This window comes from Monodon monoceros, unplaced genomic scaffold (assembly GCF_005190385.1).
Source record: "Monodon monoceros isolate NGI ecotype Baffin Bay Population unplaced genomic scaffold, NGI_Narwhal_1 Super_Scaffold_7, whole genome shotgun sequence".
NCBI classification, from domain to species: domain Eukaryota; kingdom Metazoa; phylum Chordata; class Mammalia; order Artiodactyla; family Monodontidae; genus Monodon; species Monodon monoceros.
The window spans coordinates 48,115,070-48,140,368 of record NW_021703784.1 but is presented as its reverse complement, the minus strand read 5'-3'; the positions used below and the strand labels follow the sequence as shown (position 1 = coordinate 48,140,368).

The following is a 25,299-nucleotide window of genomic DNA, read 5'->3' as shown; positions in this document are numbered from 1 at the left end:
TAGGCTTTCAGAATACCACTCTGTTTTCTTCCTGTTTCACTGGTCATGTGTTCTGTCCCTTGCTGGTTCTTTCTTATCCCTGACTAAGTGTTGGGAGTGCTCCAGAGTTCAGTCCTCAGTCCTCTTTTCCACTTACATTCACTTCTTTGGTGACATCAAACAGTTTTATGACTTTCAGTACCATCATTGTGGTATCAGCTCCCAAATTTCTACCTCCAGCCTGATCTTCCCAAATTTCAGAAACATACGTGTAGCTGCCAACTCAATATCTCTATTTGGATATCGAATAGACATCTCAAACTGTGCAGGTCCTAAACCAAACTCCTGGTTCACCCTGCCAGCCATAACTACTCCTCCAACAGTGTTTTCCTTATAAATGTCAGTAAAACACTACCAGTTGCTCAAGCCAAAAACTTCAGTGTCATCCTTGGCTCCTCTTTCTCTACATCTAAACCATGAGCAATGGGAATTCCCTGGTGGTCCAGCAGTTAGGACTCAGTGTTTTCACTGCCAAGGGCCCAGGTTCAATCCCTGGTCAGGGAACTAAGATCCCACAAACTGCTGTGCAGGGCAGCCAAAAAAATAAAACAAATAAACCATGAGCAAGACCTGTAGGCTCTATCTTTAAAATATATACAGAATCCATGTTTGAGGGCATTAAAAATTATTTAAAACTTTTTAGATATGATTATAATATTGTTGTCTTTTAAATTCTTTTAGTGATACATTCTGAAGTATTTTTAGATGAAATTACATGATATGTGGGCCTTGCTGCAAAACTACAGAATGGAGAAAATGGGAATATAGAAGAAACAAGATTGATCATGAGTTGGTAATTGTTGAAGGTGAGTGATGTGTACATGGAGGTTCATTATATCAATACTAGTCTACTATGTTTTACCTATGTTTGACATTTTCTATAATAAAAAGTTAAATAGTTCTCATCACACACAAAAAATTGTTTCTGTGTGTGGTGATGGATGTTAACTAGCATTATCGTGGCAATCATTTTGCAATATATACATATGTCAAATCATTATGTTGCACACCTGAAACTAATACAATGTTATATGTCAATTATAGCTCAATTTTTTAAAAATATGAGTAGCTCTATTTTTTAGTATTTTTAATTTTTTTTAAAAATTTATTTTTTTTAATTTATTTTATTTTTGGCTGTGTTGGGTCTTCAGTGCTGCGCACGGGCGTTGCAGTAAGCAGGGGATGCTCTTCGTTGAGTGCACGGGGCTTCTCATTGCAGTGGCTTCTCTTGTTGCGGAGCACGGGCTCTAGGCGTACAGGCTTCAGCAGTTGTGGCATGTGGGCTCGGTAGTTGTGGCTTGCAGGCTCTAGAGCACAGGCTCAGTAGTTGTGGTGCACTGGCTTAGTTGCTCCGCGGCGTGTGGGATCTTCCCGGACCAGGGCTCGAACCCATGTCCCCTGCATTGGCAGGTGGATTCTTAACCACTGTGCCACCAGGGAAGCCCCAGCTCAATTTTAAAAAATTTTAAAAATTTAAAAAGGTAAATAAAATAGAGCCAGAATAGGAGCACTTCCCACAATCTCCACACCTACTCCCATGTCCCAAGTCACTTTCTTTCACCTGGATTATAGCAGTGTCTCCTTAAATAGTCTCCCTGGTACTGTCTTTGCCTGTTTATAATCTACCCTCAACAGGGCATCAGGGTGATCTTGTTAAAATGTAAGTAAAGTCACTCATCTACTCAAAACCCTCCAAAGGCTCCAGCTCACTCTAAGTCTAAAAACCAAAGTCTTTGCAGTGGACTCCAAGGTGCAATGATCCATGCCACCACTCCCCTCCAACCTTTGCCCCTCACTTTTTCATTTTGTTTTAGCCTTGTTGGCATCCCTTTGCCTTGAGGCCTTTGTACATTCTGTTCCCTCTGCCTAGAACACTTTTCACCAAAATGCATACACCATTCACTCTGTCACTTCTTTCAGGTCTACTATTAAATGACATATTATCAATGAGGGCCTCCCTTAACCACCTTATATGACATATCAATACTCTACCATCACTGCTTCTCTCCTTGCCCAGGTTCATATTTTCTACCCCTCCCATGCTAAATCAATTCCATGAAATTAAGTTGTGTTTGTTTTGTTTTTTTAAACTTTGTTCACTGCTATAGTTTCTGTGACTAGAACACTACTTGGGACACACTAGGTGCTTGATAAATAAATGAATACCAGTGTTGAGACCCTCATTTTATAATGAGGAAACGGAGGTAAGAAGAGGTTAAATAACTTGCCTAGAATGCTTTCCATGTTCAAAGCAGGGTCTTAATCTTTGTCTTCTATACCAGTGCGCTTTTTTTTTTTTTTGGCCACACAGCATTCAGGGTCTTAGTTCCCTGACCAGGGATCGAACCCGTGCCCCCTGCAGTGGAAGCACAGAGTCTTAACCACTGGACCACCAGGGAAGTCCCTACCTGTGCACTTTCTACTCCAAAAGTGCTGAAAGTATTTCACAGTAAACTTTATAGAATTTTAGGCCACATGCAAGTTGTTAGTTCTTGTGGTTTCATCTTTAAGATCAAAGTCAGAAAGACTAGCCTGTTTCCTCAAGCTTATTTTTATCTAGATGTGAAAATACAACTATTCTCTGGGAAGCCTGAATAAATTCCAAGTATTAAAATTTAGATAGTCTGTCTTATGTTACTAATATGTGGTTTCCTGCAAGTAATGGAAATAAGATATTTTGATTCTTGAAATCTTCAGAGGTGAGCACCTGGCCAAAAGCACAGCCACATGATTGTGGTTTAAAAATAGCTCCAGGTTTCATCTCTCAGCTGCAGATGTGTTTGGGAGTATATAGATAGCATATAGCCGGTATATTCTGCCAGTCAGAAGATGTGAAATAATTGAGTAAATTAATGACAGTGATCCTCAAGTTTTTTCGAAACACTGATTTCCAATTTGCCAAAGAATTATGTATCTGAATCATTACATTGCCCAAATGAGAAACACAGTGACCTAAACATTTAGATATTTGGGGAATAAACCACATTTATAATTTTCTTCCAGTGATCTGTACTGATTTGTATGTGAATAAGCATTTAAAAATTCTATTCAAGTTTGCAATTTGTTCCATTTAACTAATGGAAAAAACCAATGCACAAGTTGAAATAAACTTGTCAAAATTCCCTTAATGGCAAAAAACCCCCCACAACAACAGAATGAAAACACTTAAAAGAGTCAAAGTTTCTCCTCCAACTGGTGGTATTTGCCTCCCAGTCTTTGCTGCTTACGACTAACTAGGTCATATTAGAATCATATGAAATTGCCAATATCTGACTGATTTTGACCTAAAAAACACAATTTCACATGGTTCAAATTAATATTAATAACAGAACACTTAAAAGCACAGGATATATAAATTCAGAAGAGAAATTCCTGCAAATACATCTTTTTAATAAACGTGTTAAAAGAGCAAAATTGAGTCTCATACCAACTGCTGAGAAGCTATCATTGGACAAAAACAAAATTATAGTAAGTGATTTTGCAAAGCCCAATATTTATGAATGTTAAAATGTTAATGTCAAATAAGGTTACAGATTGCCTATGCTCAGTTAACTGAAGAACACCATGCCAGGGAGCCCAAAGTCATAGTGCGATTCCTTTTTATCCTGTTAACTCTACCATGCTCCATGACCCACTGTACTCAGTCTTAATCCAGGACATTTGTCTCTCAAATGCATATCGCAAGGCAGAGTGAGAGGCAAGAGGTGAAGTGGGGATGAGTTTCAAGAAAAGGTGCAAATCCGTGACTCCTGCAGTGGAGGTGAGAGACATCTAAAAGCAGATTCCTGCACCTACCCTATAGTATATGGTCAATAAATGGTGAATGAATGAATGGGTGAATGAGTGCCTTATTAGTAATGCATAAGTAGTCTCATTCCTAATTATGAAGGATAATATTTTAAATGATATCTCTAAAAAAAATAGAACCATATAATGTGTTTTAGCTGGAAGGTATCTTAAAGATATCTAATCTAGTGCCCATATTTTACAGTTGGGAAAATTAAGGCTTGAAATTAAATGATTACCCCGAAGTCACACAGCTTCTCAGTATCAGCTGGGACTAGAATTTGACTCATGCTTCTCAGTGTAATACTCCTTCCAATATGATAGGATAAAACATTTTTCTCACCATTAGAAATAATTAGCATATAATTTTCACATCCTGAATATAGCAGAGGAATCTTATTTACTGTTATAATTGGAGGAGGCCTTACTCAATGTAGCCCCATATTTTATAGGGAAGAAATCCATGGTGCAAAATGTTAAACAATTTGTCTAAGGTTAGCCAGTTAGAGAATCGACATTCAAACTCAAGCCTCCAGATCCCCAAATCCAGAGCACATTTCATGCTGAAGGACACTAGTGTACTTAAAGCTTGTATGCTTTTTACATAGTTTGATGGCATATGATTGTCCAAATGTGGGCAACAGGAAATGTTTATTTATTTACAAGTACATGGGAAAGCAATTTCTATTCACCTTTTTAAAAAATTCTGTTACAAAGTTGTTAATACATTCATCCTTTGCACACAAAATACATTCTTTTTACTTTTACTCTCAGTATGAATTATTTCTTAATAACAACCGAAGCTACAATGGACAGTCAAGTGGTTTGGCAATTTGACAATGTTTTTTCAAGAAGGAAAACCCAAACTTTAAAAGACAGTCGATATATGTAAAGGAAATTGTATATTAAAAGTGCTCCTAGGGCTTCCCTGGTGGCGCAGTGGTTGAGAGTCCACCTGCCGATGCAGGGGACACGGGTTCGTGCCCCGGTCCAGGAAGATCCCACATGCCACGGAGCGGCTGGGCCCGTGAGCCATGGCCGCTGAGCTTGCGCGTCCAGAGCCTGTGCTCCGCAACGGGAGAGGCCACGGCAGTGAGAGGCCCGCGTACCAAAAAAAAAAAAAAAAAAAAAAAGTGCTCCTTCATTGAATCCTAGAAGATTGAGTGCTGCTCTCCAGCATGATTTGTAGCCGCCCTTTCAAAAAATGTGGAGGACTTGGAAATTCTCTATGTGATAACAATTCAATTTCTACAAGACTGAAGCAGTCTTCATGAAATTGACTATCTAAATGATAGGCTCATAGCAAAATTCTTATAGCCATATTAGGGTGTTAGCCATTATTCAAGAATCTCCTAATTGACCAGTTGATCTAAGATTATAAGTTGCATTCTCTAAGTAGGATTTTAAGAGGCCCTGCTTAAATGAACCCAAGTGACTTTGATTTGCTAGACTAATTAAAAGATGTGAAAATATATGCCCACATAGAAAACTTGTACACAGATATTTATAGCAGCATTATTTATAATAGCCAAAAAGTGAAAATAACCCAAATGTCCATCAACTGATGAATGGACAGGTAACATCTGGTACATATATACATACAATGGAATATTATTTAGCCAATATTATTTAGCCATAAAAAGAATGTATTGATTCATGCTATAACATGAAACATGGTATAACATGAAACTTGAAAACATTATGCAAAGTGAAAGAAGCCAGACACAAAAGAGCACATATTATATGATTCTTTTTATATGAAATGTCCAGGATAGGCAAATCTATAATGAGAAAATAGATTAGTGGTTGCTAGATGATGGTGGGGAAGCAGGAGAGTGATTGCCAATGGGTACAGAATTTCATTGGGAGATGATGAAAATGTTCTGGAGTTAGATAATGGTGATGGTTGCACAACTTTGTAAAAATACTAAAAAAAACACTGAATTGTACACTTTAAAGGGGTGAATTGAATGGTATATGAATTATATCTTAATTTTAAAAAGAGAAATGCAACTTCATTTTAAAATATTTTGCTCAGATTCCTGCTCCCTCATCCCCCTTTTTAATGTTGAGTGAAGTTTTCACACAATCACCTTTCTATACAACGTTTTCAGCTAATTGCACTCAGGTCATCATCAGCTTATATTTCTAACAGGCATTTTATTAAAAAAATACACGAACACATAAGACATGACACAGCATCCTGTTAATATCTGCATATTAACATTTAAAATCAAGTATTTTGCTTGTGTTGAAATAGATTTTATATTCAGATGTATTCAGATATTACTGAGAGCCTATGCTTGAAACCAACAACCAATTAAGAGTTGAGTTCATATGATTCCATGATGAACATGTTTGTGAAAGCTATGTTTACATTTTGATCGAAAGAGATAGGAAAAGGGAAATCAGGGATTCTCTAAGTCTTCATAAAACAGCTTCTCTAAATATTTTAACTAGCTGCTGAGAAGACCTCCAGAATTATATATTTTGTATTTTATTTCATCCCTATACTAAAAGTCATGCATTAAAATGTATGCAACAATATATATGGGCACACTTTTTCCCTTTAGATGATCTAAAAAAAATCTCAACCCTTTATCTGAAATTTTTTTTATCTGAAATTTTAAGCAAAGGTTTTTGTTTTTTTTTTTGCTGAAAATAGCAATTTTACTCACACACTTACATTTATATAAGTGTATTTAAGTAGCTCCCTTACATATCAACAAAGAAGCCCCAACCTTCTGGTATGTCTAGAGGACACTTCAGTGAGCAGAAATTAGGAGTCAGCATTCCAGTCATTTGAAATTTTCTACAACAGGAACATGAAAGCCCCAACATACCTTAAAGGGATAAAAGGGTTCACACACAAAAAATTTTTTTAATAAATCAATTGACATTCATTGTCAGGGAGCCTACAAGAAAGTTCTACTAACATTCTGCAACTGTATAGGACAAGAGAATATATATTCTTAATGATTACTTTCCAGAAAGCAGTATGTTTAGCAGCTGTTTTTCAGAGGGCTTATCAAGTTTTGCTGTTGTTATTTAATCCAGGCATAACTGTGTAACCTTAAACAAAAGCTCTGTACCAATTCAACCAACTAGTGACAAATTATCCTAGCAGACCAGATTCGTATCTTTTGATATTCTGTGCAGGAATTTTTGCTTTATTAGGCATTTGGTATTCCAATTTTTATTTCAGAACTTAGTGCACATGTAGAAAGGGAAAGAAACCCTGCTAAATTTAGGTGTTGGTAATTACGTCCATCAAATAATGTCATGTATGAAATTACATCCTAAAAGCAGTTGACAAAACTGGGATTCATGACTCCATTTTTACCAAGAGGAGAAAACAAGAGCCACATAACCAGAATAATTCTTCAGAAGCATACTTGGTTATCAATTATATGTTAACTAAAGAAGAAAATACATGGATAACTGAAGAGTTAATCAACAGTAAGATTGTGATCTAAATCTGATATCAATAAGAAGCTAAGAATTTATAAATACCTATCCTGACATTCCCCAAGGGAATAATAATTATCACCTTAATGAGCTTTTTCTGTCAATTAAAAAAAATTGAGGCAGAAGGGCTATAATAAATGGCAAACATGGCCCTTTAAAAAAACAGGATCAACACATTTATCTTCTAATGGAGAATGGGATCAAGAAGAGAGAGGTTCAAATTGCACTGTGAGGTATCTCGGTAATAAGGTTAAGTTTCCTGATAATGAGTTTACGACCCTGGAATTGCCCACTGGGTAGAGAGAGAGAAAACCTTTCTTGAAGTAGGTAAAGAAGTGGAGTCTCTTGGGTAACAGTTATGCCCTAAGGCAGAAGAATGGACCAAATGAGTGATTTTCTTTTAAGGCCCTTTCAGAAATGGAGTTTTTTTTTTTAAGTCAGGAGGATTCCTTGTTTTGTTCTAAGGATCTATAGTTGTATCAGACCATCCAAAGTCTGCTCTTAATCAAGGAGAAAACTAATATTTGAGTGTTTACTGTTTACCAAGCATTTTCAATTTATCTAATTTTTACAATAATTCTGACAGGTATTATTACTATTAGTCTGTCTTGTGGAGGAGGAAACTGCAAGAGATTGTGCTTTGCATAATGTTATAGCTGATTCATGGGAATATTAGGACCCCTCACACCTAGCCTAGTGTTCCCCCCTTCTAAATACCTCCCTACATCACTCCCTGAAGTGTCAAAGTCACAACCCGCCAAGGGAACTAGAACACAATACCTCTGAAAATTCTGCTTTAACTCAGTGGGAAAGTAAAATTTTGACTCTTGCATGTCACAAAGTCAGTTAAAGAAGAGGGTAGCTTTTGTGCTCTGACTTCTTATCCAAAGGAGTCAAAGAAATTCTTACCCAAACTGAAGTGTTTCTCACCATACTGATGCAAGACCAATGACTTTTTTAGAAAGACCAATGAAGAGCCATCTACCAGCCAGAGTTCTAAGGATGCAAGTTACCTTGCAGCTGGAGGAATCACTTGGGTAATGGGCTTTATTAGCAAATGTTGCTTATAGTTATCTCTGATTTTCAAATCAAAGACCTATATTTTGTTACTTTCTACATAGAGCAATTTGGCCTCCATTCTTTTAAAATTATTTTCAGATCATGCTTTTTCAAGAGAATCAAACCGACTAACCAAATGTCATTTGAGACTTTTCCAAAATAGATTTGGGGGTCTGCTTTTTGCCAGTGACCATCAGCCCATCTGTGACAGGAGCTGCAAAACTTTACGTTGGTAATTTACGGGATTTTAACTGAAGATTCCGCTCTGCTAAAGAGGCCTATCCTGAAATCCTGAAGAAATACCAACTACTCACTAACACTGAGCTTGGCCTATGTTTGGCAAGTGACAAATACATAATTTCCGTGATTTCATGTAGATTTCAACTTCTACTAAAACAATACCTTTTTAATCTTTAACTCAAGAATCAGTTTGTGATTTCAACAGGACATCAATGAATGGACTTGGAAAGCAATCCCAGCCTAGGGCATAACAGCAAGCCAGTCTCAACCTAATGACATGTAACCACCCTCCTTCCTGGAGAGTAGGATGCACTTTGGGCAGAAGCGCAAAGCCTTAAAAAAAAAAAAAAAAAAAAAAGCTGTGGGTCAACAGATATTTAACTGAACGTGTTACGAGAAGCGAAGTACTACAACATAGAATTTTAATAGGTCATCTGGGCCACCCCAACAAATGCTGGGATCTTCTCCACATCATCTTTGCCAAGTTCTTATCTAGCCTTTGCTTGACAGAGGCAGCCCCTTCCATGGTGAACCAACTTTTTGAGAAAGTTCTCCCTTACGTGAAGTTCAAATCTGTGGCCCTATGACCTCTATTCAGTGGGCCTCGTTCCACCCCTTTGAACAACAGAGTCTTGCTCTAATGTACTGTGTTCCTCTCTCTTTCCCAAGCTATATTTCCCTAAATCCTTCAAATATTCTTCAGATGTCTTAAATTTTAAACTCCTTCACCATCTTTGTTATGCCTCAATTTGTTTTTAAACTATGGCTCCCCAAAATGATTGCAGTGTTCCCATGGGTTTAGGAAAGGAGATGAAGTATCATCTCCCTTGCTCTAACATTATTAATGAGCTGTTGGAAGGGATGATAATTTCTTAATTCAGTATGCTTTCTCCCCAGTGTGAGAATGTAAGGGAAGCCAGTTTTCCCTCCAAACACAAGTAGGCTCATGTCACAGATATGAAATCCAAAAAGAAGAAAAACAAAAAACAAAAAAACACATCCCTCTCTTATCCCCAAATTAGTGTTCAGCCACACACTGCTTACATGGAGTACATTTTGTCAGAAGGATGAGATAACACATGTTTTTTCACTGCTTTTCATTTTCAAGTTAAGTCTCAAGAGGATTATAGTTGCACTGAAACACATCTGTCAGGGCCATGGTTAAGGAGAATAAGTAACCAGTTGAAGTTAAAAAAAAAACTCTAGAAAAAAAGGGTAAACCCTAGAAGAGCTCTTCTACAGGCTAGTAGGGCAGTAGTCCCTAAAGTACTTATGATTATGAAATACAGAGTTCTGCAGGATTAAGAAATAGAAAATGTCTATCTTTAAAGCTATTGGTTTGATACATGGGGCAAAAAATTAAATAGTTTTTTCCTTATTATAATATGATCTCATTCACGTAGCTTAGTTTATTATAAAAAAAAGAAGCTTCCATTTTAGTCAGAGGACCAATTCAAAATCACTTGCAACTGGTATTTTTTCAGAAAGATTCATTAACTGAAACTTGATGCTGGATCTGGAAGAATTATGGGATAGCTTAAAGGGCAAATGAGGCAAATCATGATCTAACACTGGACATCACCAGTGTCCTCCAAAGACATAAATTCATAAACAGAAGAAGAAAGAAGAATCCAGCCTTTGGTTAAATTCTGCCTCCCCTCTCCAGCAAGTCTAAATTGTTTACAGGAAATAGCCCTAATCCAAGTGTCTTATTTTGGCCAGTGGTTTTTACCTTTCTTACCAAACTCTAACTCAGAAATTGACACATTGTCAAATCAATCCATTTCACTTTCATTTTTAGTTATTTTCTTTCCTCTTTACTCAGGTAGAGGTGCTAACATGAAATGACTAAAAAAAAAACAGAAGGAAAAAATGGCCAGGAAAAACTAATGGCCTACTCTAAGTAATCCACAGAAAGGATAACTGGCCCCATATAATCAAATTTAAATGTTAATATAATTCAATAGATCTAACACAAGCACATAAAGGACTAAAAAGCCTTGCATAGGTAAAGGACAAAGCATAAAATCCTTTGAGGATACAGTCTAGACAAAGCCATAATATCATTAATATAAGCAAACTACATGATTTCACAGATTCCCCAAATCTGACTATATAACATGAATACAATGTGTTGTAAATTGAAGAAAAGTTCGCCATATATTTAGTAACATTATTAAAAAAAAGAAAAAGATCACACCAAAATGGAGGCAGACATGGACTCTGGTAGTCTTATGAGTCAGATCAAGCCATACTGAATTATGAGAAAGCAGCCCTCTTTTTCATCCACCATTAAATGAGAATTCATTTTTATCTAAGAAGGTTCATCTTAGCAAATACTGCCAAGACAATAAGGACTAGTAGGCAAACCAGTAAGTTTAGGTCCTGGCCTGTGTTAAGATGGCCACATTTAATTAGTGTCCTTTCTCAAGTTCTATTTGATAAATTTCTGTTTAACTGAAAAAGCTCCTCTTGGCACTAAGTCGTTTATTCAACTAATATTTATTGAGCACCTACAACATTGTCAGGGCTTGTTCTCAAACTTGAGATACATCAGTGAACAAGTGTCCATAAGGCCTAATCTAGAATTCATACAACTAAGAGAAAAAAAGAAACAAAGCCCTACATTCTCATGTGTCCCTGCTGATGTGCCATAGATGGGTGACTGTAAGTACAGAAAGGCTGGGAAGGGTAACAGGGAAGAAAGGGGCCAAGAGCAGAGCTTTCTAATACCCTTCTGAGTTTGGCCAAGAGTAGATAAAGGAGACTGAGCCCTAGGAAAGAATCTCAGAATGCAAGAGTGGCCCTACAACCTATTTTACAACTAAATTTGTCCAGTCTAACAATGTTCTATTCTCTGAGTTCATAAAGCAACTTTATTTTCAACACACTTGCTGCTGTGAGACAAAGTTGAGTCATGATATGCTGGGGACTTTGGATTTTTGCCCTAAATGACAGATAGTAAACCTAAACTTAGGGACATTTCCTCAACATTTAAAAAGAGTTCTTCTGCCCACTTTGATGAACTTTTCTGAACACGTTTACTTGCTGGCTTGGTGGGGAAAATGGGGAGGGAAAGGCAACCATGATAAATTATTTTGTTTGGTGTTTATTAAAATGATTTTTCTTTCCTATAGAGATAGGTTCTAAAATAAAAGCATTTCAAACTTCTGGGATCTCTTTCTCTTACCCATAGGATCAGGACAAGCATGGTGAGGCCAACCATAAGTATCAGTCCCTTAAACAATATGTACAGTCCCCATGTGCAGATAGGTCGCTCTGAAACCTACTAAAGAAATGCTAGAAAGGCTTCACCAATATTGCGTCTCCACATGACTCATTGCTTTAAAACTCAGTAGCTTTCACACATCAATATATCAGGACCAAGACTGCCACCATCTACAGCAACAGTGGAATTACGTATCATATCCTTATCCCATTACTCATCCCTCAGTTATACTAAGCAGCAAGCTACAGAAACATCTGACAGCATCAACAGCAAATACGTTTAATTATTTTCCCAATTTGCATTTATATCAGTGAACAAATTGGAAGGTATCAAAGTATGGTACTGAAGAAACAGTAACACATATTCAGCAGCATGGCTTCCATTTTGAGTTCTGTTTTTAAATTGGCTAAGTAAAGGCATATATACCTCCATTTGAATTGGAGATTTGCAGTAACACATGTATATAAGGAAGGGAGGGAAGGAGGGGGATAAGGAGGAGAGGAGGTAAAAAGGGAAGACCAGGAAAGAAAGAGAAGAAAAGAAAAAGAAACAGGAAAGAAGGAATGGTCATGAGTCAGAGAGTAATATTACTACAAGGAGATGACAAATGACTACTCAATCTGCTTCTAGAAGCAGAAGTTTTCTAAGGTTATCATTGCAGATACAAAAATTGTGAGACTTTTCATCTGTTGCTATTCTCACTTACCGTACTAAAAACGTCTACAAACTCCTAAGCCTTGGTCTGTCCAAGATGGATAGTACCAGGAAGTAAAAGATGTGACCTGCTATCAAGGACTGTGCTCTGCTTGGAACTCTGCACGGCAGTCCATTAATCCACAGTATTTTGGTCAGATCGGGTCTGTTTTCTCACACTACTCATAATGTTTTAGAGCTAATCTTTTATATTAGGGTATCTACCATTCTCTTTTTTTTTTCCATTTTTCAAACTTTTTCATTTACTTAAAGGGCAGGAAAGATGGGAGAATTGAAGAAGAAAGTGGTAGAGATTTAGAGGGGAATAGGAAAGGAAAAGTATTCTCTTTCCCAACAAATCTACCCTAGAAAAGGTGATAATGAGACTTTGAGAAAGACAGCTGATTAACGGACTTCCCTTTTTTCTTTTGTTTTGTTTTGTTTTTATTTCTATGAAATGTATTTAAGGACATCAATGTACTAAAATGTTTGGTCTGTGAAAGAGTGGAATCATTAGCACCAAAAGGAGTCATGGAGCTTGTATACATTAATGAAACAATGATTGCTACTGTTGTCACGGGTAAAGGTTTCATTTCATTTTTACATCCCAAAGTTCTTGAAAGTGCCCATGGAAAAGAGAAATAACACTTTTCAAAATCTCCATGGAACTATCAACACGCACCAGAGACAGGACTTGGCGTTCCCAGTTTTGGTTTACCTGGTAGACAAGAAAACCAGGGCCCCCAGAAGCCCTAAAGAGCAGCCTCCACATGCACCCACTGACGTGCAGGAGGGATCCCTACAGTACGTCTCCCCCTGGACTGTGTTCAGGAATGCGTTTTACTTGCTTTTTAAAAAAAAACAAAAGCAACATGCTCTGCAGATCATGGAGCGCCTAGTGCAATTTTCTCCTTGATCCGACTCCAGACTGCAAAAGGGTGAAACCATTATATGTTCTGCTAATGCTGGCCTGTGGACGAGGCCCTTGGCCTGCCATGCTTTGTAAGCTCAGGAGCCCACAGGAGTCAGAAGGTCCTAGAGCGGGACCCATAGTCATCGCCAGATCTCCCCAGCAATTGGTGGCCCATCAGGGCAACTGCTGATTCCTCTTGCTTCTCCTTGCCTCAGCCTTTAGTTGAAATTACAACAAGTCAAATAGCTGATACTTTTCCCTTCTCCAGGTAAGGGTGAGGATACATTGTTCACAAGTGTGTTCTGCCTGGCTTCACTGATGAGGCGGCACGCCAAGTCAAGGAAGAGTTTCTCCACGTTGTCGGATTCCTTGGCTGAGGTCTCCAGATAATACATGTCCTGAGCTTCTGAGAATTCTTCAGCTCTCTGCTGGGAGACCTCTCTCCTTTCAGCCAGATCAATCTTGTTGCCTAAAATAGTGGTAAAATCAAAGAAGGAATCGTCATTTGACTTTTTTGCAAGTTTGGAAACATCAAAATTCAACTCCGTATCTGAAGTCAAACCAGAGAGATGGGCAAGTAAAGCAAAACAAATGTGACTGTGATTCCTGGATTGTTTATTTTAAAATACCAGTGCCATTTGTAATGGCAAAGAACTGGAAACAACCCAAAAGCCCATCAGTTGGGCACTGGCTGAATAAACTATGTCACATCCATAGTTATTTGGAGCTACTTAGCACCATAAAAAGCAATGAGGAATATCTCTGTAGGCTGCCATGGAATGAGACATTAGGATATATTGTTAAGCAAATAAAGCAAAGTTGAAAGAAGTGTATATAATATACAATTCTCTAAGAAAAATGGATGAAAAAATACACTTTATTCTTATTTTTTTAATGGGAGACTAAAACAAAATTTTAATTTTAAAGATAATGGTTACCTATGAAAGGAACAAGCTTGAGGGATGAAAACCAGCCCTTTCTAAATATACTTCATTTTATAGATTTGACTTCAGAATCTTATCAATGTTTTACACGATTACACAATTAATATGAAATTAAATTTAAAAAGCAATTCCTAAAGTTGAAAGCAAAATTAAACAAATGAACCTGTTTATCATGAAGTGGCATAACCACACAAAGAGGAACTATTTCAGGTGAGTTGAAGATAATTTAACCAGTAATTTAACCATGTATCCCCAGTGGCACATACCCTAAGGACAAAAAGAATTGAAGGAAAAAATCTTGAACTGTCCAGTAATTGTCTTGTCGGTGGTAGTGTTGGCATCATTTATCTGGGGCTACTATACATGTTTTAAGGGATAAAGCAAATGAGTAATTATGCCAGTGGCATTAGGACAGGGATTTTTAGCATGGGAGAAAGGAAATACGGATATAAGATTAATGAGGTTAAGTAAAATTTCTGTAGTCCTGAATTACAAATGGAAGTATCAGTGTGAATAATTCATGGTGTTACTTTATCTTTAAAAAATTTTCAACTTCTGTTTTGGAAATCTGACAAAGGTGATATGCCAACTGTGTTACTTCCCAACATTGCTCATGGTAAAAGTGACCCTTGATTGATAAATTCCATCTGGCCTGGGAATTCTATGTATGAATTATAAATACCTAATGGAAAGCCTTAACTTTAGGCTTCCCTGAGTGTGATGATTCTTCATCTGAAGAGACCCTGAAAGTTAGGCCTGTCGGGTTGTTACAAGAGAGATGGGCTCCTATGGGGCATTGAGGCTTCTAGCCAGGGCAGATCCTGCACTTGCCTGAAGTGAGCCTTTTCCCTTCACATCTGAACTGTCCCGGGAGGTCCTGGACAGCTCTGTGGACTGCTATGAAGGCTGCTTCCACTGAAGAGGAATGCTTGATGCTGGCTTACTACTAAGCTGTGTTTCCTGTCCTGTATCCTTCTAAGTGACTGTGATACCATGTGGTCTATGGTAGTCTTGTCAGTCAAAACGTTTCACAGAGCCTAATGAGACAACCCCCTGTGGATGCCACAGAATTCACCACATATGCACACACACACCAGCTCTGTCCACTGAAAAGCCTAAAAGCCATCACCTAGTAAAGATGATTACTATCACCTTGGTTGTAGCCTCTAAACACAACTTCCCATTGAAAAGAAACAGTGCTTCCTGAAGAAATGCCTAATTCCAGGTCTGGGGCAGGAAATGCACTGGATGTGCCTCGAACACTTGTCATCCCAGATATAAAGAAAATTATCAAAGATTCCTGGGTCATGGCAAAAGGACTCAGGAGCCCACTTGAAGAAGCTCCCACTGTCAAAGTTGGAACAACTGAAGCATCAATAATAATAATTGCAAGGGGCTAGAATACATCAGATATATTTAAATCTATAGCAATATTCAAAATATAAACAAACTTCAACAGTTGCCTTTGGAAGACTAGGGAACCAACTCATTACTTTGGAAAGTAATAAATGGAAAAGAAAGAATCAAGCATTTTTCTTGACTGTCCTATGAGAACAGTACCTTGGAATACCAACTATAAAGTATATCTGCTAAAACGAAAAACAAAACCTAAATCTGACCAGGCTCTAGATTTACCTACAAATCTGCCACAAATTTAGGTGATAGAGGAACATATCAAATGACACCACCAGGGTGAAATAACAAAATTCAGACTTGAAAACTCCACAGGACAAACAAATGCTTTAACAAATAAATTCCCAGGGAGCAAAAATGGAGGGATAAGCTATAGCTAAAAGGAGAATCAAAAGACATAAAAATTAATTACAACATACAGACCTTATTTGGATCTTGATTTGAATAAATTTCTGATGGATGAGTCAATCAAGGACTCATTAATATTTTTTAGGTGTGAAAATGGCATTGTGGTTAGGTTCTCTTTTTTAAAAAATTTTATATCTTTTATAGAGATACACACTGAAATAATATAAATTGAATTAATATGACATCTGGGATTTGCTTCAAAATAATCTGAAGGGGAAGGCAGATAGAAGAGATGGGGAAAAGATAAAATAAGATGGGCTATGAGTTGTTAATTGTCAAATCTGAGAAATGGGTATATGGGTGTTCATTATACTGTTTTCTCTATTTTGCTTATATTTAAAATTTTCCATAATAAAAAAAATTTTTAAAGCCAGTGCTGGAGCCGCATAGCACAGGGAGATCACGCCTCTTTGTGACCACCTAGAGGGGTGGGATAGGGAGGGTGGGAGGGAGACACAAGAGCGAGGAGATATGGGGATATATGTATATGTATAGCTGATTCACTTTGTTATAAAGCAGAAACTAACACACCATTGTAAACCAATTGTACTCCAATAAAGATGTTAAAAAAAAAAAAAAAGGCCAGTGCTGGGACTTTCCTGGTGGTCCGGTGGTTAAGAATCTGCCTTCCAATGCAGGGGAAGCAGGTTCAATCCCTGGTTGGGGAACTAAGATCCCACATGCCATGGGGCAACTAAGCCCTTGTGTTGCAACTACTGAGCCCATGTACCATAACTACAGAGCCCACGTGCTCTGGAGCCCACACACAACTAGAGAGAAGCCCACGCACCGAAACGAAAGATCCTGCATGCTAAGATCTGATGCAGCCATAAATAACTAAATAAACTTTTTTTAAAATAAAAAATAAATAAAAAGGTAGTGCCGGGCGTCCCTGGTGGTGCAGTGCTTGAGAGTCCGCCTGCCGATGCGGGGGACACGGGTTCGTGTCCTGGTCCGGGAAGATCCCACATGCCGCGGAGCGTCTGGGCCCGTGAGCCATGGCCGCTGAGCCTGCGCGTCTGGAGCCTGTGCTCCGCAACAGGACAGGCCACAGCAGTGAGAAGCCCGTGTACCGCGGGAAAAAAAAAAAAAAAAAAAAAGGTAGTGCCTCTTTCATACTGAGCTGACTGATCATGTCCCCTCATATATTCATTTAACTTCCTTTATATAGAATCCCAAGTAGTAATGCTTTGACTCATGTTCTCAAGGACTTTATGTCCAAAGTGGAGGTCTTTCAAGCTCTTCACAGCAAAGGTTCTTCAGTGTGTAGGAGGGTTTTCAGGACCGAGCATGGAGCATTAGCTCATAGAGAGGCAGATACTTAACCCAGCAGCCTGAAGGAAAAGTCCAGCAATCTGTTACAAGGCAGCACGTTACAGCTGGATAAACACAGGCTTTGAAGTCAGTCTTACATGCTGAGTGACCTTGGGGAAAGAACTTCACCTGTCTGAGCCTTGCTTTCCTCATCTGTAAATTTGGGATCATGACACATAATATTCCTAATATGATTCCTGGCACATATACACTAGCTATAACACTTTCTATAAAGTGTTTAACTTACTGTTAACCATGATTTTTAACTTAATGTTTCTGAGGTTCTCTACTGGATTTCCAAAATTCAGGTCTTTCTAGAATATACAACAATGTTCCTTCTTGGGAAGAAAACTTTGTTTTTCTTTTTTTTTTTTTTGGCCACACAGCACAGCATGCAGGATCTTAGTTCCCTGACCAGGGATCAAAACTGTGCCCCCTGCAGTGGAAGCTTGGAGTCCCAACCACTGGACTGACAGGGAATTCTCGGGAAGAAAACATTTTAACAACCAAATATTATTAACATTTTTCCATCACCAGTAGAGGATTTTTAACAATCTAATCTGTTTCGCCGCAATTTCATTTTTAATGGGTGCATTTGTCACCACAAAAAAAAACATGGGTTATTTTCTGCTTTCCCCCCATACTAAATAGAGGTTCTACCCTCCTACAAGAGGAAACAAACTGCAGAATATCCCTTATTCTTTCTGAAAATTAGAATTTTTCAAATCAGTATAAATGTAAGAAGGGAAAAAATTAACCAAAGTCCATTTTTTTAGGCAAAAAATAATTGCTTCAATAATGAATTCCTTATCAACGTAGATATATTTTACTTCTAGACCAGCAGTTTCCATGGCCTAGATTTTTTTGTAATGTTTAGCAGCCCACATAACTTTCATGGCAATCCACCTTCTTCCCTAGAGCCTGCACTGATAGGAAAATCAATCAGCAACATTTTCTACTTTACTTTTCTAAACCATCACCATGGGATAGGATCTATTTCATTTTCTCTTCAATTTCATTCAGAAGAACTGAATGTTTACCACATGAATTATACAGCTGTAGACTATACTCTCGGAAGGTACCAAGGCATGTGGCCTTATGTGATTCTAAATTCTCTGATGCTCACAAATCAATGTCCCTCCTCATTAGTCCTTACTTACCCACTAGCACAGTGATGACCTTGTTGCTAGCATATTGTTCTATCTCCCGCAGCCACTCAGGAAGGCAACGGAAGGATTCCTCACAGGTTATGTCATAGGTGAGGATCAAGGCATTGGCGCTTCGGTAATAACTCTGGGTGATGGACCGAAATCTCTCTTGACCTGCTGTGTCCCAGATCTGGAGCTGTAAAGGCATAAGAGAAGGATCAGGTTGGTGAAGCAAGAAAGACAGCACTGCCTTGCTTTAGTTTAGAAACAGAAGCACCTTCACCCAAATAATTTCATGGTTATTTTTTGCCCTAAGAAAAAGGCACCTACAATTTTTTTAAAGATTTGTTGGGTGAGCCTGGTTAAAGATAGGGATTCACTTTCATTTTTGTTTTTTTCTTTGTTAAATTATTTTGAGTTTCCCCTTTATTCTTTTTTTTTTTAAAGGCATTTAGATTATTTTTGTATAACTTCATTTAAAAGGTAAAATTAGGGTATTTATAATCTACTTAATTTTTATTATAAGCCTATTTCCCATAAGCATTGCTTTTTTTAATCTGTAGACTCTTCATTGCTCATATCTTTAATTTTCCATTTTGTTTATTTTCTAAATCAGAAAGTATATTCCTATGTCTTATTAAAGCTTTGTATTCATATAACATATTTCAAACGTTCTCCTTTTGGTCATAAGCAATCCCTTCTATTCTTTATAAAAAAATCTTAAAAAAGACAACCAAACTATTGAGCACTTACTTGCCAAGCTCTATTCTAAACACTTTACATAGAATAACTCACTTAACCCTCACAACAACTCTATGAGGTAAGTACTATTCCTATATCCATTTCTTACATGAGGAAACTGAGGCACAGAGAGATTAATTAACTTGCTCAATGTCTCACAGCCAATATGTCCTAGAGCTGATTCAACCAGGCAGTGTGGTCCCAGAGTCCCTGCTCTTAATCATAATGCATGCCCAATTACAAAAGTCGGGATCCAGGGCAAGCTGTCACTGTGACTGTTGGCATTTCAGTCAGCAACTGGAGAGGGAAAAAAAAATCCATTCAAATGAATATATTAAGGTATTATCTTTGTTAATGAAAACAGGAACAATGCCATGGCAGGCAAAGAAAATAATTTCTCTCCACCACTTGTAAGCTCTGTGACCTTGGGCAAGTCATTTAATCTCTTTGGGCTTCGGTGGCTTCTTTATAAAAAGAGGTTAATAATATGCAAACCTGCTGAAGTCGTTTACCTGATGGTTCTAATAACAAAGAAGGCAGAACACTTCTCACTGCAACCTGAATTTCCCTGCACAGAGCAGACCTCTGAAAGAGAACTCTTCCCCAGAGCGACTGCTGAGTGCAGAACAAATCCGAGACCTTGAAAAATCACACCAACAACGATCTTCCCTTCTAACTGCATCAATTTCACATGTCACAAAATGCCTTCACCCCCGTTAACAGAACATCATTTCCTCAGGGGAGACCTTCTGGAACCTTCAGATTAGGCCAGATTCCCCATCCCCACCCCCAAATAATCTCTCCTGCAACCTACCCTGCAATTCTCCCTCACAGCACCTGACACACTTGAATCACTTAGTTACTTGTAATAACTTGTTTCAGAACCATCTTCCTCACTAGACTGAAAGCTTCATGAGGGGGAAGCTGGGGTCCATTTTAGCACTCCCCCTTATCCCCTATACCAAATCCAGTGTCTGGCAAAGAGTAAATGTTCAAATATTTATTCACGGTCTCATGTCATCCTTACAACCACCCAGTGAGGTAGGCAAGTTTATGCCTCTCTTTCATTAACAGGTTACTCGCGAGGCTGGGACGCAGACTCCAGGCCTTCTGACTCCCGGGAGGGGACTCAGTCCATACACCGTGCTGCTTTGCTGCCAGAGACTGATTTAAATGTACATCTGCATCCAAAGAGGATGAGGCAGTTGGTATCACCCTCGGCTCAGACCAGTTTAGCTGAGGAGACTGATGAGTGACCGGTGGTCCCTGCCACCAATCACTGGCACACAGGCTCTCCTTTGATTTGGAGTCACAGCTGCCCTTTGATGATGTACATGAAAGCCTGTGTATGCTGAAGGCGACCATACAGATGTTACAGCTTTTGCCAGGACAAAAGCTACTTCTCTTCTCTGCCTCAAACCTAGGGACATGGTTCCCCTCTGCCAGGCTGTGTCTTAGAACAAGAGACTATTATTTTAATGCCACATGGAGCCTCAAGAAACACTTGTGATTGGATTTAGTACTGCCAATCATTAGAAATCAGTATGTTCTCATGACTGGCACATCTTGAGAACAGCTCTGAGAATGAAACCCACTGAGATATTTTCTAGAATAGTGATTGTATGTCTTGGCTGAGATGTAGGCTGTTTTGCCAAAGAGGCTGCCTGTTTCTAGCCTTATGGTTAATTCCTGAGGAGATCCATATTCCACTGCCTTTATTATTCAACTTGGTTTCACGATTCTCTCTGCAATTCATTTGCTCTTTTTCAGCATTTATAGATCATTAACAGATGCAGAACACTGTGCTAAGCACAGACAGGATGCAAAGATAAATAAAACACAATCCCTGATCTCAAAAAGCTCCGAGTACAGGGAGGATGAATACATAGTTGACTAACCATGGTAAGATACGAGATGTTTTATTAAAGAGGGGCCAGCAGGAGAGTGTCTCCTGGTGTTAGTCTTATGTCCATGAATATGTTCTCAATACCACTGCCCTGGGCTTCCTAACCACTCTCACCTCCAGTATGGGGCTGCACCGTTGTCTACTCTCTTCTTTGTACCACCACTTACACCTCTATTGCCTCACTGCTACAAGAACATACTGCAATCATTGGTTTGCTACTATGTCCCCTTGTTAGACTAGGTTCTCTAAGGGTAAGGGCTGCCTTTTATTTAACCTTATACCCCTACTGCCTTCCTAAGACAGGCCGTGGTATGTGGTGGACACATTGGAATGATGGCTAACTGAATGAACAAAGGATGGTGGAATCACAAAGGAAGGATGGATTCATTCTGCTTAAACGATTAGCAGAATATTAAAGAAGATTTCACAGATGAAACGTTTCAGCAAGATGACAGTAAGTTACTAGTTACAAAGATGCTTTACCTAACACAGGATGGCTGGATAAATGAAAGGATGGACAGATGGCTGAGAGAGGAAATACATATGCATACTTTCAAGACTTTCCTATCTATGCAGTATATACCTAATGAGAGAAAAATCCAGCAAATTTTCTATTATAATTAATCTCCTAAGGTTAAAATGTCATAGACTGAGCTTAGAGTTTTGCTTATTACTCATTAATTTATGATAGGCTAAAAAAATAAGTGGTTAGGAGAAAATTCTATATAAGTTTTAATTATATTTTCTACCCAAGGTCACCTTCATAATACAGACCACTTTAAGAGAAGGGCCTCTTCCTCAACTTTGCCTCTACTGATTGGGCACTAAGACTTAATAGCTATGAGAATCTTTCTAACACCTTTGCTTAGCTGCCTGTGATGTTGGGAGTCATCCTAGAAAGAATGGGACTTGTAGGAGAGGCTGAGGGTGGATGATGAGCAGTCAGGAGAGAAACCGGGGTTCTGGTCCTGCCCTGCCACTCGCCAGGTGGGTGATCCTGTACAAACCACGGGTGGATTCTCTTTCCATTGGCTCTATGGGGCCCTGAGAAAGCCTGCAAACGACTAGCAAAAAGACACTTAACTCTCACCAAGAAGAGGTATTCAGTAAATGTTAAAGGACACCAACAATAATAAGACAACAACTGCTTCCTTAGTGAAGCCTGGGCTGCTCTCCTCACGTGTCCAAGTGTTAATGAGACCCTTGGACTAATGTGGTTGAAGAGGGTCATCTTCTATCTTGATTCTACATATACGGCTAGAAAAAATCCCAGGCAAATTAATTAGGACTGGATTTCGGAGTTGAACCAACTCTCACTTCTCATAGACGAAGGTCCAGAGGCCTAAAGTGATGATGGGAACGGGCAGTGCTGTGATACAAAGATGAGTAAGATATAAACCTTGTTCTTGGGGAGCCTGTGGTCTCGTGGTAGAGTTAGATGCTATAAAAAGATGGATTTTAGCTGAGTATAATAAGTACTTCAAAATGAGGTTATGGTTCACGGAAAGTGGCATAAATGTAATACCTAAACCTGGGGATTCAGGAAGGAAAAATCAGCCTGTTCTTTAACAATGGGGACCATTTCTTATTCACTGCTATCTATTCCCAGGGCCTGGCATATGGCAGGCATGAACCTTTCTGGTCAAAGGAATGAACTCATACATATATATGTATATAAATGGGAAACCCAAACATCTGGAAATACAATGCCTAAAACAGAAGTTATCTTAACCCAGCTCCTTGGGATGGCACCACCTGCCTCTGCTGGAACAGGAGAGAACTACAAGTGGCTCTTCCTGCCGCCGCCTCTTGAGTGCACACGCCTGGCTCCCTCCTCTCCCCACCCAGCTCCTTCTCACCACCCCAATGCACAGTTTTTCTGACCTTTCCAGTTGGCATTTATGTGGATTCCACACCCTGCTTTTATTTTCCAGAGCCCCCAGCTCTCCATCACTATTGTATTTGGTGTAGATGTCTTTGCAGTAAAAAAAAAAAAAAAAAACCCTTTGAAGAGTCAGGGCTGGAAGAGGCACTAGGAAAGATACTGTCCCCCACTCAGGAGCCTCATCCTAAACACAGCTCTGTATGTCTGTGACATGCTGTGAGAGCACCCCGGAGCTTCTCTGCCCCTCCTGAGGCATCTGAAGGTGGGAGTGCAGGTACCTATGGGAGAAGGATGCAAGTGACATGGACTCAAACTTGGGATGCTGAGGTTGGGATCTGGCTGGAACTCTGATGCCATGGTTCTCACTGTGCTGCTGATGCCAGGGTCACCCCTTCTTTCCATGGGACTCAGCTCTGAAAGATCTGACCGTGGAATTTCACTAACTCTTGAGGGGCACAGTGCCAAAGATCAGTATCTCTACCCTCCTTCCAAGTAATTTAGTCTTTTTTTTCTTCTTCTTTTTTGGCCACACCACGTGGCGTGTGAGATCTTAGTTCCCTGACCAGGGATCGAACCCATGCCCCCTGCTGTGGAAGCATAGAGACTTAACCACTGGACCGCCAGGGAAGTCCCCCAAGTAATTACTGCACACTTCTCTCCATCACCTCCCGCTTTCCTTGCTCCGAGATAATGGGCTTACTATGCCTTCATTCTCCCCTGCTCTCAGAGCAGTAGAGACCCCTGCCAGGGAGGCGGAGGCAGTGGGGTGCACTGGCCCACACAAAACCGGTTCAGATCCTGCCTACCTCCCTTGCTAAACTGTGTAGCCGTGGATAAATAAGTCACTCAACCTCTCTGAAAACTATAAAATGAAGACAATTTACCACTTACCTCACAGAGTTTACAATAAGGATTAAGTTAAATGTAAAAACAGGTAGCAGGGGGATTGATGCATATTAGGCACTAGAAAAATACTACCTCCCTTCTCCTGTTACTGAACTCAGACACCATAGCTCATACAGGTACCAAACCATCCAGAGGCCACAAAGGGGACGGGGAAGATCATGGACCCTTCCTGGACCCCTCATTTAGTATTTCTCCCTTACTAGGGACAGGGGTAGGGTGGTAGACAGAATAATTCTAATACATGATTCATACAACAGAATGACCCATAATGAATGTAGGAATCGGGAGGCTCTTTCATGAAGCTGCTATTAAGAAGAAACAGGGAGCTCAGGTCCGTGCTCTGTGATGACCTAGATGGGTGGGATGGGGGTCCAAGAAGGAAAGGATATATGTATACACATAGCTGATTCACTTTATTGTACAGCAGAAACTAACAACATTGTAAAGCAATCATACTCCAATTTTAAAAAAAAAGAAGAAGAAATAGCTCTGCATAATGGCCCAACTCAAGAGATCCCCAAAAGAAATTTCTTCCTTGTTTTTTTTTTTGGCCATGCCACACAGCATGCAGGATCTTAGTCCCCTGACCAGGGATCGAACCCATGCCCCCTGCAGTGGAACCACGGAGTCTTAACCACTGGACCACCAGGGAAGTCTGACATGACAAGAGACAGGACAAACTTGCCTTAGCTCTTCTCTCTCTGTCTTCCCATTTGTAAACACATCACCCATAACCCCTTCCTGCCCCTATAAACGGAAGAGAGGAACTCTGTTTGGAAATAAGCTGCCATGGCTGAGTATGTTATTTTCAGTGTGGGTTTCCATTAGGTGATTTAATAAGTGTTATGAAAATTCTATTTCCTCTCACACAACACAATGAGACCCTTATTGAACACTTAGTATCTTACCTTTACTTTTTCACCATTAATCTCCACTGTCTTAATCATAAAATCAACTCCAATTGTGGCTCCTTGTCCTGGGGGGAAAAGACCCTAAAGCAGAAATGATAGAAAATAACAATAAGCAAATCTTTCAATTAAATGAGATTCTCCCCCCACCCCACCCCATGACTACCCATCACCAGCTCCTTCCTTTGGCTGAGTTAACTGGTAGAAGAGAGAACTCTGGTTAGTGTCATGGGAACGCTGTTTAATTTAACTTTGTGTGTATGTTTTGAGGGGAGGAGAAAGGAGGGTGAATGGGGGAG

General features: G+C 39.2%; 2 protein-coding genes across 3 annotated transcripts in view; one reads left to right on the top strand and one right to left on the bottom strand.

Annotated features, from left to right (window-relative positions):
* Positions 1 to 18,803, top strand: part of DDIAS (DNA damage induced apoptosis suppressor) — a 45,175-nt gene extending 26,372 nt beyond the window's left edge. Inside the window, exons 6-7 of the transcript XR_003791399.1 lie at positions 721 to 845; positions 18,719 to 18,803. The gene's annotated coding sequence lies outside the window, so the exon portion shown is untranslated. The remainder of the gene's footprint in view (positions 1 to 720; positions 846 to 18,718) is intronic.
* RAB30 (RAB30, member RAS oncogene family) overlaps positions 12,742 to 25,299 on the bottom strand; it is a 77,144-nt gene continuing 64,586 nt past the window's right edge. For both annotated transcript variants that reach the window (XM_029207592.1, XM_029207594.1), the window contains 3 exons: positions 25,001 to 25,084; positions 18,667 to 18,850; positions 12,742 to 13,896 (listed from right to left, as the gene is read on the bottom strand). In XM_029207592.1, coding sequence (XP_029063425.1) covers positions 13,646 to 13,896; positions 18,667 to 18,850; positions 25,001 to 25,084 — 519 coding nt within the window. In that variant the 3' untranslated portion in view covers positions 12,742 to 13,645. The remainder of the gene's footprint in view (positions 13,897 to 18,666; positions 18,851 to 25,000; positions 25,085 to 25,299) is intronic.